This window comes from Macaca nemestrina, chromosome 7, assembly GCF_043159975.1.
Source record: "Macaca nemestrina isolate mMacNem1 chromosome 7, mMacNem.hap1, whole genome shotgun sequence".
NCBI lineage: Eukaryota > Metazoa > Chordata > Mammalia > Primates > Cercopithecidae > Macaca > Macaca nemestrina.
Window position 1 is genome coordinate 101132965 of NC_092131.1, and position 15847 is coordinate 101148811.

The 15847-nt window shown below is 45.4% G+C and overlaps 1 protein-coding gene across 4 annotated transcripts in view; it reads right to left on the reverse strand.

Moving 5' to 3' along the window:
* The window catches only part of LOC105488298 (CREB regulated transcription coactivator 3), a 118242-nt gene extending 103721 nt beyond the window's left edge, over positions 1-14521 (reverse strand). The window contains exons 1-2 of one of the 4 annotated variants that reach the window (XM_011752210.2): positions 14241-14521; positions 4654-4752 (exon numbers count right to left, since the gene is read on the reverse strand). In XM_011752210.2, coding sequence (XP_011750512.2) covers positions 4654-4752; positions 14241-14372 — 231 coding nt within the window. In that variant the 5' untranslated portion in view covers positions 14373-14521. Of the gene's footprint in view, positions 1-4653; positions 4753-14031; positions 14170-14240 lie in introns of those variants that run through there. The other 3 variants (XM_011752209.2, XM_011752208.2, XM_071100663.1) reach the window with 3 other exon arrangements.
* Between the last annotated feature and the right edge of the window lie 1326 nt (positions 14522-15847).

A 15847-nucleotide genomic window follows, 5' to 3' on the forward strand; every position in this document is an offset into this window, starting at 1 on the left:
CATCCATAGAAGGGAATTCTACTCAGCAATAAAAATAAATAAACTACTGATCAATGCAATGTAGTGGGTTAAATCATGGCCACCAAAAAAGATATGTTCAAGTCCTATCCCCCAGAACCTGTGAATATGATTTTATTTGCAAACAGAATCTTTGTGGATGTAATCAAGCAAAGGTGAGATCATATTGGATTAGGGTAGGCCCTAAATCCAATGACTAGTTCTTTATAAGAGAAAAGAGGAAGATTTAGACACAGAGACACAGACAAACAATGAAGAAAGTCGTGTGATGACAGAGGCAGAGAGTATGAGCAAGTGATGCAGCTACAAGCTAAGAACTGCCGCAGTTCACGGAAGCTAGGAAGAGACAAGGAGGGATTCTTCCCCAGAGCGTTCATGGTGCTGCTGACACCATGATTTCCAACTTCTGGACTCAGAACACAAGAAAATAAATTTCTGTTGTTTTAAGGCACCAAGTACTTTGTTACAGCAGCCCTAGGAAACTAATACACACAAAAACTCAGATGAATCTCAAATGCAATATGCTAAGTGAGAGAAAGACTCAAGACTACGGACATTTGATTCCACTAATAGGACACTAGAAGAGTCAAAACTACAGATGGTAGTTTCCAGAGGCTGAAGGTGGGGGATGGAGAATACTTACAAAGAGACACAAGGGAAACTTTTGGGGTAATGGAACTATTCTACATCTTCATTGTGGTGGTAATATGGCATAGAAATGTATACCTAAAAAAGGTATAAATTATATTGTATGTAAATTATACCTCAAAAAATTTACTTAAAAAAAAATCTGTGCTCTGGGACTCTCCTCAGTTTTTCAAGAATTTTTCTCAGTTTGGAAGAGGGCTCCCACCAGCCTAATTGGGGAGAATGTGAAGATCAAAATAAAAATAACAGATTAGCTTCCTCAAGCCCACTCCAACTCTGTATAGTGTACTTTCGTTCAATAAATCTGTGCTTTCATTGCTTCAAAAAATGAATAAATAAAAATAATAGATTATAAGAGATTGAACACAGAAAATCATAAAACCATATACCGAGAGATAAAAAATTAATGTATAGATTCAAAGTTTAATGAAGATCAGGATAAACTATCTCCTCACAAAATATTTATTCTTTACAAAGGGGAAAAGAGTAACTTTAGAATGGGGAAGCCTGACAGACACGCCACCTTTTTTTTTTTTGAGACAGGGTCTGACTCTGTCACCCAAGCTGGAGTGCTGTGGCACCATCTGAGCTCACTGAAATCTCTGCTCTGCAGCCTCAAGCAATCAATCCTCCCACTTCAGCTTACCAAGTAGCTGGGACCAGAGGCGTGCACTACCACATCTAGCCTTTTTTTTTTTTTTTTTTTTTTTTTTGGTAGGGACAGGGTCTCGCCATGTTGCCCAGGCTGGTCTCAAACTCCTGGGCTCAAGCGATCTGCCTGCCTCAGCCTCCCGAAATGCTGGGATTACAGGCGTGAGTCACCATGCCTGGTGGACACCACCTTAATTAATAAAAGAGAACATCATCATTAATAGGACGCATCAAAATCAGGTGCCTAATGTGATACCATAACAGCATCACTTCTGTGTTATTCCTGCCAAAGATGCATAGTCTGAATCAAATCACAAAGATATGTTAGGCAGACCCCAACTGAGGGGTTATATCTACAAAAAAACTGGCCCGTAATCTTCAAATGTGACGGGATCACAAAAGTTATGAGTACTTGAATTAATGTCAAAAATAAAAGGCTGAAAAGCTGTTCCAGACTGAAGAAGACTGCAGACAATAATGGGCATGTGATTCTGAACTGAATCCCTTTGCTATAGAGGACAGCAGTGGGACATTTAGTAAATGAGGTCTAAAGATTGGATTGTAATAACGGATCACTGTTAATTTTCTTATCTTGATGGCTGTATTTTGGTTATATAGAACAATGTCTTTCCTTGTAGGAAAAACACAGTGAAATATTAGGGGGTGATGGGGCATCAGGTCAGCAACTTATTCCCAAGTGAAAAAAAAGTTATGTCAGCAGGGCACAGTAGTTCATGCCTGTAATCCCAGCACTTTGGGAGGACGAGGTGGGCGGATCACCTGAGGTCAGGAGTTCGAGACCAGCCTGGCCAACATGGTGAGACATTGTCTCTACTAAAAATACAAAAATTAGCCAGGCGTGGTGATGTGCGCCTATGATCCCAGCTACTTGGGAGGCTGAGGCAGGAGAATCGCTTGAACTCAGGAGCTAGAGGTTGCAGTGAGCTGACATCGCGCTATGGCACTCCAGCCTAGGTGAAAGAACGAGACTCAAAAAAAAAAAAGAAAAAAAGTTAAGTGGACTATACTTCCAAGTATTCTGTAAGTTTGTGATTGTTGCAAAGAAAAAAAAAACAAACAAAACAAAAACAGTATGAAAAGAATCCTGGGGGCTGGGCGCAGTGGCTCATGCCTGTAATCCCAGCACTTTGGAAGGCCAAGGTGTGCGGATTACTTGAGGTCAGGAGTTCAAGACCAAACTGACCAACATGGTGAAACCTCATCTCTACTAAAAATATAAAAATTAGTTGGGCATGGTGGTGCACACCTGTAATCCTAGCTACTCAGAAGGCTGAGGCAGAAGAATTGCTTGAACCCAGGTAATGGAGGTTACAGTGAGCTGAGATCACGCTACTGCACTCCTGCCTGGGCAACAGAGTGAGACTCCATCTCACACAAAAAAAGAAAAGAATCCTGGGAAGGCCAAGGATTATCATTTTATCCCATTCCCCAATGCAACGGAAGGGGAACATTATAGTAAATTCTATATTCCTCTAAAGTTGACAATAAAGTAGCACAAAATTGGGATCTCAGACACAGCAAACTCGCACAATGCTGTATTTCCTGAAGTATGAAATCCAGCATAAGGCAGAGACCTATGTTATTTGGATACTAAATAACACAGTGGGTTAATATATAAGGTAGTTTGATATATGAAGATAGACCTCTAATACAGGCAGTAATATGGTAAAGAGTCCATTGTCATCATACTGAAGACAAGATTCCAGTGTAACAGGGTACAAATATGTTCATGTTATACTTTTTCTAATCACAACTATATTTGGAGTTCCTATTAGCACTTTCAAATTGAAGTCCCCAACTTAAATAATACATTTGGCTTCATTTGACATCATCAAAAAAGTGAACCCAGTTTCTATCACAAAGAAATAAGACAGTGCTTTTAAAATGGTCAGGCATCCAAATAATCAAGTAATGCTTCATCTTAAAGTTTGTATCTCAACTTTAACACCAAATCTTAAATTGCATAATTAGAATGACAGGCTCCTAATGTTTCAGAGACTAGGATATCTAAGCAGGTCTAATTCACGTCTTAACAACAGTGCCATATACTATTGTCTGAAACACCAATTCCACATTGTTTTGAACAAGGCTTTCCACTTATATGAATGATGAAAGCACATTAGGACACTGCAGTAATCTAAACTCAATACAGACTACTTATCTGTGCCTTACACCTGCACTGACCCATGTGGTGGCCACTAGCCACATGAAACTAGCGAAATGCAGCTGGTACAAATTAAAGTATGCTTTAAGTATAAAATACGCAACAGATTTTGACTTAGTACACACAAAGGTATGTGAGATTTCTCAATTTTTTTATGCTGATTGCATGTTAAAATGATCATATTTTGGATATACTGGATTAAATTTTTTATTTTTATTTTTTTTCTTTGAGACAGAGTCTTGCTCTGTCGCCCAGGCTGGAGTACAGTGGTGTGATCTCTGCTCACTGCACCCTCCGCCTCCTGGGTTCAAGCGATTCTCATGCCTCAGCTTCCCAAGTAGCTGGGACTGCAGCTGTGCGCCACCACACCTAGCTAATTTTTGTATTTTTAGTAGAGATGGGGTTTCACCATGGTGACCAGGCAGGTCTTGAACTCCTGACCTCAGATGATCCACTGGCCTTGGTCTCCAAAGTGCTAGGATTACAGGTGTGAGCCACCATGCCCAGCCAAACATTTATTTAAGTAATATTAAAATTATATATGAGAAAGCTGCATTTTGAAAAATATAGATATTAAAATTAATCCCACATGTTTCTTCTTTAATGTAGCTACTAGAACATTTTAAATTACATATGCTTGTGTTATAATTCTACTGGCCGGTGCCGCCTTCAGCCATTTGTGAAATAACACTATCATATGCTGTAGAAACTACGAGAGAGTGGCCGGGCGCGGTGGCTCAACCCTATAATCCCAGCACTTTGGGAGGCCGAGATGGGTGGATCACGAGGTCAGGAGATCGAGACCATCCTGGCTAACACGGTGAAACCCCGTCTCTACTAAAAAAAAATACAAAAAAACTAGCCAGGGAAGTGGCGGGCGCCTGTAGTCCCAGCTACTCGGGAGGCTGAGGCAGGAGAATGTCGTGAACCCGGGAGGTGGAGCTTGCAGTGAGCTGAGATCCGGCCACTGCACTCCAGCCTGGGCGACAGAGCGAGACTCCGTCTCAAAAAAAAAAAAGAAACTATGAGAGTATTAACGGACTTTCGAAATGAAGACTGAACTGTACCTAGGCCCAGCTTATCCTTCAAGATCTCATCTGTCTATTTTTTACACTCCATTCAGCTTCAAGAAAATACATATCTGGAAGTACCTGAAACTCTGACGCACTGCTCCGCAGCTGGCTCACATTTGGTAAGGATCCTCCATGGTACTGTGTAAGGCGCAGTTGCTGAAGCTTCTGAAATTGAACCTGGAAACAAAGTGATTTCAAGAACGTTGAGAGGTAACAGCAAAGATCTAAAGAAGCATCAAAGTATAGTATTTTGTAGGGGAACGGTTCAAGAATGAAAGTCTTGGTTTCAATTTCTTCTCTACTTAAGTGATCACACCCTCAAGGTTTCCGGTGCTTTCTGGGTTTTGATTACTCTATTTTCAGAAACACCTTACCCATGTCCCAAAGGTCCCACATACCATGATAGTAACGTCCTCTTGCAAGGTCTTTGAGTGTGTATGCTTGGACACACTGGCATAATCTTTAACAACAATAAAAGAATTTCTGAAAGAAAAACTAAGCTACTAACCACAACCCTAACACATTAACTGTTTTCCCTTCTTCATGCTCTTTTCCAGCCTCCATTTACATTTCTGGTAAGAACTGCATAGCTGTGATCATAAGATAGATACAACCTAGCATGCTCATCATAAGCCTTTTCTATGCTATTACAGAATAATTTTTAATGGGTATATAACAGTTCTTCTTAATTATTTCCTTAGAACACCTTTCAAAGGGTGATTACTAAATCTCTGGATATGGGCCTTTTGGTGGCTCTGAACATATACTGCCAAAATGCTTTCCCAAACAGTTTACTAATATACATATGAGAAAAGTTTCACCAAAAAAAAAAAAAAAACTCATTGACGTTGGATATTATCATTAATTGGGGTAAGGAAGGAGGTCAGTTCAATAGGTATAAAATGGCATCCCACCATTTTAATATGCCTTTCTTCTGGAAGTTCTTCCTTACTTCATTTTTCAAAAAGCAATAAACTGGTTACAGTTCTTGTAAATCTCAAAGTGGTCTGATCTGGTCTTTAAGAGTTCTGTTTCTAAAATAATAAATTAACTCCATGGTTACATAACCGTTGGCACTATAATTCATATACAGAAGAAAAGGGTTATAGATGAGAGCCCTGGGGCAGATTTTTACCCTTCATTACTCTCTGTCTCTAACAATAATAAAACACTACCAGATCTAAGCCCCTAGGATGGGCCAGGTGCTGTTCTCGGACACTTGGCCCACTTCATCCCTAATCCTCCCCACAACCATGCAAATGAGACTGTACTCTCCTGCTGTTACAGACCTGGAGACCCAGACTTAGTTCAGTGACTTGCCACGTGGCCAGCAGGAGGCTGAGCCACAGCTGTCAGTCTCAAAGCCCATATGCCCATTTCCACCATGCTCTTTTCCACCATGCTCTTTTCCTTTGTCCCATCTTTCCCTCAATGATACTAATTATGAACTCAAAAAAAAAAAAAAAAAGGTGAAGTTTGGTTGACCAAAAGTATTGTTGAACCTATAAAGCTCTGCGATTGTTTCCTTTTTACATTTATTATGAAAGATTTCAAATAGCATATGTGAAATAAAGACAGGTATAATGAAACCCCATCTATCCATCTTCTAGCTTAAAAATTACCAACTTATAAAGCCAATCATCTTTTATCTTTACCCTCTCCACTACCCACAGTGCCTCAGTGAAAGAAATCTCAGACATCGTATCACTCCATATTTTAATATGTATCCTTAAAAGATAAAGACTTATACCCATTTGGAAATTTTAAAGGCATATGAAATCCTTTAGTGGCTTTAACTTCCCTTATACCTGCTGTATTTGATTTCTCAAATGTACTAAACAGGGAGACAGTTATAACCTATTAATCAAAACCCAAATCTCAGGGTCAAACAGGAGGACGACGACATGGTGAGTTTTTTCCATCTAGGAGTGGAGTTATAGGAATAAAGTCTCTCAGCTTTCAATCTTAACATTCTAAAAGTACTTACCAAAAGCATCTGACTATTCTTGAAATTCTCTGGACAAAATTATCAGCCACTTGATTTAAAGCCTTTGATTTCTTTTTTGAAGGATCAATTTATCCACTGAGTTACTGATACAAAAACTTAACTGTGTGTCAGGTAGTATGCCAGGCACTGGCTTACTAAGATGAATGTATGCGAAAGTTCCTGCCTTCAGAGTTCTCACAAAGGCTTCAACTCTTACCCAAAAGCCTTGACACTTCAACCAACCCAAGTTACAAATCTAGATAGGGACCTGCCTTTAACTGAGCTGAAGGCCATCTCACAGTCCCCCATAACTGCTCTCCCTCCCAAAGCACCTATTTCCAGAGCCTTCAAAGACTGTTACAAAAGAGCACTGCCAGCCTGGCCAACACCGTGAAACCCCGTCTCTACTAAAAATTAGCTGGGTGTGGTGGTGCATGCCTGCAATCCTAGCTACTTGGGAGGATGAGGCAAGAGAATTGCTTGAACCCAGGAAGCAGAGGTTGCAGTGAGCCAAGATCACACCACTGTACTACAGCCTGGGTGACACAGTGAGACTCTCTCAAAAAAAAAAAAAAAAAAAAAAAAAAAAACACCGGATACAGTGGCTCACGCCTGTAATCCTAGCACTTTGGGAGGCCGAGGCGGGCAGATCACGAGGTCAGGAGATGGAGATGGAGACCATCCTGGCTAACATGGTGAAACCCCGCCTCTACTAAAAGTACAAAAAAATTAGCCAGGCGTGGTGGTGGGCGCCTGTAGTCCCAACTACTTGGGAGGCTGAGGCAGGAGAATGGCGTGAACTGGGAAGGCGGAGCTTGCAGTGAGCCGAGATCTTGCCGCTGCACTCCAGCCTGGGTGACAGAGCAAGACTCTGTAAAAAAACAAAAAGCACTGGACCTGTTATCGGATGATGTGACATTGTCACCTGGAACTCCCGTGTGGTTGGGCAAACAACTCTGATGCCTCCTGCACAAGATAAAGTGAGGATTAAATGACACAGACACAACAGTAGTATGTCAAATGTAAAGCTCTGGACAACTTCTTAAGATATTATCATTATTGCTGATCTCAGTTACCTCTTCAAACTCTGAGTTATTTTGACATTTTCCTTTTTTGAAATTTAGACTCATTGAGCTAGAAAAAGAACTTTGAGACTGTCTTCAACACCTTCATGTTTACAGATGATGAACATGTGAACCAAAGAATGATTAGCCTAAGGCCGAGGTCACAGACTGGCAGCCCATGGGCCACATTTCGCCTAGAGAGTGTTCTGTTTACCCACCAGATGTTGACCCATTCAGTGTATTAAATTTCAATTGAAAAAATCAGGACACTGCTTAAAAATCTGGATTTCCAACTTCTCATGATTGAAAGGTCAGACAACATGAACCCATGTAAGGCATTGCTGAATGAAGCTGAGAAGAGGCCACCCCCTTAGACGGCATTTGTCAAGTCCTCACTGTACCGTATTATTCCTCCACGATGGCCCAGGATCAGCTGCCATGATCATCTCATTCCTGGCTCCTCCATTCATTTTCCTTACCTGCCTCACTGACTGAGTTAGCAACCTGTGGCCTACAGTCACACATCTTAGTGGAAATTTCTTTAATGCCTACAGGAAATGAGATCCAGGCCTCATTAATTGCTTTTTGAGAAAAGTCTCACAATAGTCAACACGATTACAATCCAAAATCCCAGCAGGTCCTTTTAGAGAGATTGACAAGATAATTCTAAAATGTATGGATGTGCAAATGACCTAGAATAGTCAGAGCAATTTTTTTTTTTTTTTTTGAGATTGGGTCTCTGTTGCCCAGGCTGGAGTGCAGTGTCACAATCACAGCTCATTGCAACCTCCACCTCCCAAATACAAGCGCGCGCCACCACGCCCAGCTAATTTTTGTATTTTTTTCTTTTTTTTTAGAGACGGATTTCACCATGTTACCAAGGCTGGTCTAGAACTCCTGGGCTCAAGCGATCTGCCCGCCTCAGCCTCCCAAAGTGCTGGGATTACAGGCGTGAGCCACGGCGCCTAGCCAGAGCAATTTTCAAAAAGAGGTAAGTTAGAGGACTTAAATTACTAGGTTTTAAGCCATACTATAAAGCTATAATATACAGTGTGCTATTGTCAAAAAGAGAGATATACAAATTGCTGGAACAGAAGAGAGTCTAAAAATAAACCAACACTTATATGGCCAACTGATTGCAACAAAATTGCCACAGTAATTCAATGGGCAAAGAAAAGTCTTTTCAATAAATGATGCTGATACCTTATAGCAGGGAGTAAAAGCAGCTGAAGATCCTTATGGGGGAAATTAAAGTAGCTGAGTATATAGACATTCACTGTGATAGCCAGATTCAAACCCTGGCTCTACCACTTACCAGCTCAGCAACCATACCTCTCTAAGCCTCAGTTTACTCATCCACAAAATGAGGAAAATTCCAGATAGACACACCATAGGCTCATTTTGAGGACTATGTGAGATAACAACATGTGAAAGGGATTACAGTGCCTAGCAGAAGGAAAGTCCTCAATATTTAGCCGAAATCTAATATTTCCATCTTCTCTCTCTCCTCCATTCTGAGACCTCGCTAATCTATGACATATCTATTGTCTTATCATTGGTTTATTTTCACATGAAAATAATGAGTCTTCACAAATATACAAGTCAAATCAACACTCCAGGTTGATATGCTGAGTTAGTCCTGTGGTTCCTCAACACAAGTTGCTCTTCACAGCCAAACTTCTGGAATAAGTTTCCAACCCTATCTCCATTCCTCACCCCCGTCCTCAACATGTCACAGTTAGCCTTTCACCCAGCACCCTGAGAATGCAGCAACTCTCACCAAGGTAACTGATGACCTCCTCCGATGACCTCCACATGACTAGACCAAAGGACACATCTTTTGTATCAGACCAAGTCAGCAGCACTAGGCTCAGTTGGTCGGCATTCCCTCCTCTTCACAAGAGTACTCCTGGCTTTCTCCTGCCCCTCTGGTTGCTCTTCAAGCCTTCTTTGCCAGCTCCTCCACTTCCCTTTCAAATGGTGTAGTTCCTTAGTTCCTTGGGCTTCTCCTAGGCCCTCTTCATGGTTCACTTTCTTTTTTTTTTTTTTTTGAGATGGAGTTTCACTCTTGTTGCCCAGGTTGGAGTGCCATGGCACGATTTCAGCTCACTGCAACCTCTGCCTCCCAGGCTCAAGCGATTCTCCTGCCTCAGCCTCCTGAGTAGCTGGGATTACAGGCACCCGCCACCATGCCCGGCTAATTTTTTGTAGTTTTAGTTTAGGTTTCTCCATGTTGGTCAGTCTGGTCTCAAACTCCCGACACCTCAGGTGATCCACCCGCCTCGGCCTCCCAAAGTGCTGGGATTACAGGCGTGAGCCACCGCGCCCAGCCTCACAGTTCACTTTCTGACAAGGGTCACAAACTCAAATGCCTACAGCTGCCAAGCAGGGAATCTAAGTGAAGCAGTCTGGGATCACTACAAAGAATACCTTAGAGGGTGGTGGGGACTGTGGCAAACTGAAGACCACATCCATGGCCTTTCTAATGGGGCAGCCAACATTCAGCTCCAGGCAACTAGTGCCATTCAGAAATCTCGAGTGAGTATTGTTAGATTATCGCATTTTTCAAAAAAAAACAAAGTCCAGATTTTACTATAAAATCCCAATATTCATTGTTAGCCCTAATTAAAACCAACCAACCAACCAACTAACCACATTTTGGGTCAAAACCAAAAACATGTTAGAAGGCCAAATACAGAACTTAAGCCACCAGTTTACAATATCTGTTCCATCAATTCTTCCTAGGCAGCCAAATCTACTTCTGTGGCTATGTACCAACAACTCCCACATTTTTCTCAGTAGCCCAGCCTTTCTTCTCGAGCTGCAAAACCATCTAAACAGCTGCCCGCTAGACCATCTCTACTTACGTGCCTCACAGGCACCTCAAACTCAGCATTTCCGCACAAACTTGCTCCTGCCGGTGTCTGCTTAATGAACAACATCCTGAAATGGTTCGAGCCCTCCCTCTTTCTCACCTTCCTCACCCATTCACGGAATCCAGTCCTTTCCACCTCCTAAGTATCAATCTGCTCACCGCTCTGCCTCCCAACTGCCACCATCTTAATAAATGCCACTATCACATCTCCTGCTAAAATCCTCCTCTCTTCTACCCACCATGCTGGAGCTAGAGGAATCTTTTAAAAATGCAAATCTCCCATGGTTCAACCCTTTCAGTGACTTTCCATTGTCCTTAACATCAAGTTCCAAATCCTGTCTCTACAACCTGATCCCTGTGAATGCCTCCAGCCTCATCTCACATCACCCTCCTCATCGCCTTTTACTGAATCCCGGTTCTCTGTACCTGCAACATATTCCCTCCCTCAACATACAAACCCTCAAATGCCTTCCCCACTCCCACTGAGCCTTTAGGCCACTGGAAGAGGTGAGAACTCCCTACCATACATGTCCAGAGCTCCAGCTACTTCTGCTTTGGGGATATTCACCAAAATGTGTCCTTACTCACTAAATGAATGTCTTCCTCATTAAATCCTAAAATCCATTAGGACACTGTGTTTTGCTTGCTCATTACTATATACCCAGTGTCCATCCTAACCCCTGGCACACACTAAGGACTCACTCAGTAAGTAAATTTGTGGGACAAATTAGTAAGATCTTTAAAGGACAGCCCCATGTTTTCACCCTTCTCCCTCACAAACACACACCCCATTAACAACAAAGTAGGCACTCAAATACTGACAAATGAATACATTAATAAATATACAACAGAACAGTCTCTTCCCAGGCATACGTGCAACCACTTTCTTCACTTTCTTCCCTCCCCTCTCTCTTTTTTTTTTTTTTGAGATGAAGTCTCACTCTGTCGCCCAGGCTGGAGTACAGTGGCATGATCCTGGCTCACCGCAACCTCCACCTCCTGGGTTCAAGCAATTCTCCTGCCTCAGCCTCCCAAGTAGCTGGAACTACAGGCTCGTGCCACCATGCCAGGCTAATTTTTGTACTTTTAGTAGAGATGGGGTTTCGCCATGTTGGCCAGGATGGTCTCAATCTCTTGACCTTGTGATCTGCCCGCCTCAGCCTCCCAAAGTGCTGGGATTACAGGCGTGAACCACCATGCCCAACCCCACTTTCTTCCCTCTCTTTACCATTCCAGGTACCACCAGTCAACTCCTCCTAGTACTCCCTTCTCAAAATTTTCCCACTGCTTCCTGATAATGCTGGACTTCTAAAGCTAGAGAAAATCCTCCACAATCTAGTCTATCCTACCCGCTAGGTGAATAGGATTTAATGCCAACTCTGAAGGATTGCTTTGATTATGTAGAGAAGGACTTGAATCCCAACACAGGCTCAGAGGGGAAAGAGCATCTAGATGGATCAGTAATGTCTGCCCTATCAATTAGCATGTCTATCATGGGCTAGTAATGGGCTAGAAAGTCAGTATATCTGCCATCCAGTTACCAATTATGAACCAGGTGGATACTCCTCCAACTGGGATCTTTGGATGCTTAGAGACACATCCTTCATGGACATGCTGGGAATCTAAGAGTTCTCCATGAGAAGTGTTCTAATTTTGTGATTTCTTTATGAAAATAACCCTTAAGATTTTTAAATAAGCAAACATTAGTAGCCAAATTCAGTGTTATCATTTACAGATGTGTTTATGAGCACGGTGGAGTCAAGCAGTGTTACTTTACTTGTAACTGGCCAAGAAGAAAACACGGGCAGAATTAATATGTAAATGATTCCCTGTACCAGGTGAAGGGCAAAATGACACCATAATTTTGTAGTAATTAGAATAAAGTGGTGACTGAATTATCATATGGGCCACAGTTGATTAGGCTTGCTAAATTCAAGAGACCCTGAGCTATAGCAGGTTCTCTTGAAAGTAAGTAAACACTTTTTTTTTTTTACTTGAAAGTAATGTAAACAGTGAGGATCTGTGAAAAAATTTTGCCTTTAACAGAGAGTCTGTACATTATTCATGACCTTACCTGTCAGGGATATTTTAAAGGAGATTCATGAATTGGGTGAAAGATTGGATCCACCATAGGTATACAGACATATACAGTGCATGTATTTGTATATAAACAATGTACAGTATGTATCTAAACAACACAGGCCCCAACACTAATCCTCAGCTTTCACCCACCCATTCTTTTTAATGTGCTCTGAGCTTATTGAGTTCATCTCTGAATCTAACCAAGGTCACAGAAGTAAATGCCAGTGGATGCCAGGCAGGTAATAAATGAGTGAAGCTGACAGGGTATAAGAAAACATTTTCTTGAAAGCTTCAGCTTCTTTCTCTCTCTATATATATTTTTTTCTCAATGTGAACAGAAATGTAAGTACAGGAAATATTTCACTTTTTCCTTAACTTCACTTAAAGAAAACACCATCATGAGTATAAATGGCAACTGTCACCTAGCTTCCCCTTGAGGGACTGTGACAGAAAGTGGTGTGGACGGTGGCAAACTAGAGTTCTTGCTCCATTTGAAAGGGAGCTGAGCTCCCTTTCATCATCACCCAGCTCCAGCCTGTCCGTAGCTGTCACGCAGGAATTCAGGACTAGTGTTAACAGGTCTCCCAATTTTTAATATATATAAATAATAATAAATAAATAATAAGGAAATTTGGATTTTGTGTGGAAGTCTTCCAAGTTAAAAATTCTGGCAACAGATTCAATTTTTCCCAAACACTGCGCTGGCCAAAAAATAATGTGTCTGCAACTCAGCTGGTTTGCAACTCTGCTCTCAGCTCTCTTTCAAGCTGTCTCCCCCACCTCGCTCCCCCAGTATCTGCAGATCCTCCCCCATCCTCCTGATGGTCCTCCAAGGTCAGCATTCAGGATCCTCAAGGCCAGCCCCACTCCTGCTGACCCCCCTTCTCTGCAATCCTGCGCGGACACTCCGGTTGGCTCTCCATCCTCCACTGCCTCACTCAGCGGTTACCTAACCTCGCCAGGTGTTTGTCCCGGCTCGTGCCTTACTCATTCCTCCAGGTCCCTCCCCAGTCACCAGCGACGCTTGTCAGTTCTCACTAAATATCCGGGGCCGAACAAAGTAAAGTGGGCCCGATAAAGCACCTCCAAGGAGTAAAAGGAGCAGAGACTCACACTCGACACGGAATCCCGTCGTGGTACCCACACCCCGAGCCACCCCAGGGCCGGGCCCTGGATGGACTTGTGCACAGAGCTCCCCCGACGGGCGCGTGGGACCTTGGGGTGCCCGCGGCCTTCCACGCCGGCAGAACAGCAGGGCTCGATGGTGGGGGATGTTCGGAGGGACCAGAAGCCGCGCCGCGCCACCCGGCCGGCCTCCGAGCTGTTTGTGATTTCCTCTCGGGGCTCTCCGTCCTCCTCCCCCTCAGGCCGCCCTCGCACGGCCGCCCGCCTCCACGGGCTTCACCCCTGCCCATCTCCCCGTACACGGGGCCCGGAGACCCTCCCACCTCCGCCGGGGATCGCGAACGGTTAACGGGTGTCGCCAGGCGAGGAAGCACCGAGGCCGCGGCCACTCCGGTCCCCCTCCCAGCCGCCGGTTCCCGGGCGCGGCCCCCGCCCGGCCCCGCCATCGCCTCGGCCCCGCGACCTCTCACCCGCCGCGCGGGTCCCGCCCGCGGCCGTGGCCGCCCCCGCCCGCGCCGGCCTGGGCCCTCACCCGCGACAGGGTGAGGTCGGTCATGAGCTGCTCGAAGGCCCGCGTCTCCTCGGCCTGTCGCTGCGTGTGCAGCGCGATCTTCTCACTGAACTTCCGCGGGTTGGCGCTGCCCGAGCCCGGCGAGGCGGCCATGGCGCTGGCCCTGTGCGGGCAGAAGCGGGAGACGGCGGCCGCGGGGCCTGCTCCTCCGCCCACCCGTCCGTCCGCAGGCCGCCGGGGCCGCCGCCCGAAGCCAGTCGTCCGGCGCGACCCGGCAGAGGAGCCGCCGCGGCCGCGGACCCAGCGAGCGGCCGGGAGCGCGCCGAGGTCCGCCCCCGTGCGCCCGGCCCCGCCCCGCCCTCGGCGGGGCCCGCCCGGCCTCCCGCCCTCCCCGGCCCCGCGCTCTCGGGCTGAGGGCTGCTCCCCGCTTCCCGGCCTGGCTCGGGAGCCGCTGCAGGCGGCCACCCGGAGGGACCTCGGTCAGCCCGACAAAGCGGCCCCGGCGTATGGGGGACGCTGGGGTGCCACTCCACGGAGACTCTCCGACCCAGGGATGGCCTGTGAGTCTACGCGACGTGGAGAACACAGCCTGTGCCCGCATCCCCCCTCCCCCCGCCAAATTACGAAGATTTTCTTCTCCAGGTGGAACCTGGGCGACCGGACCTCAAGCAGGTCACCTCGGGTCCCCGCAGGGGGTGCGCCCATTTTGCCTGGGGCCTAACATCTGCCCGCCAGCCCTGCCGCTCCAGGCCCCCGGCCTCCAGCCGCTGGTTTCCTGACCTCTCACATCCACCCCTCCCCGCTCCAGTCAACCAAAGCTGTAGGTCGGCTTTACAAACTGCCTCCTGTTCTGCACAAACTACAGACACCATCCAGCCCTGCTACAGGCTTGGCTCCATAGCCCCAGCCACCTTTCCAGGTTCTTTCCAAGTCTCCCTATGGTCTCTCCACTCTTGTGGCACCTTCAGCAGGTGCCAGCCCCACCTTGGAAAATCAGCGCTCAGCCTCAGCGAGTTTCCCCTTCTTTTAGGGGAGTGGAGGGATGTCTTTCTCTGTCTCCCGGGCTGGAGTGCAGTGGTTCAACGAGGCCTTGACCTCCCGGGCTCAAGCGATCCTCCCACCTCAGCCTCCCGAATAGCTGGGACCACAGGCGGGCGTAAGGACGCCCGGCTAGTTTTTAAATGTTTTTGTAGCGATGGGGTCACGCTATTTAGCCCAGGCTGGTCTCGAACTCCTGGGCTCAAGCGATCTGACCACCTCGGCCTCCCAAAGTGCTGGGATAACAGGCGTGGGCCACGGTGCTCGGAGAGTTTCCTCTTTAGAGTCCAGAAGCTACTCTCAGCACGAATGTTGATGTGCACAAAGACGTCCCAGAGAGCCCTGAGCATGTGTCAGTGTTTTGTAAAGTGGGAAATATTAGAGGCCTACAGAAGAGAACGGAAAATAATATTAATACCACCCATGCCCCCCACTGTCAAGATTAAACAGACATCAATACATTTTGCTGCATGTACTTGGGATTTATTAAAGACATACAAAACTAGACATAACGACGACCCCTCACTCATTTCCTCTTCCGCCCCACAGATAGTCACTGTGCTCTTTGGTACATATCATTCCAGTTTGTG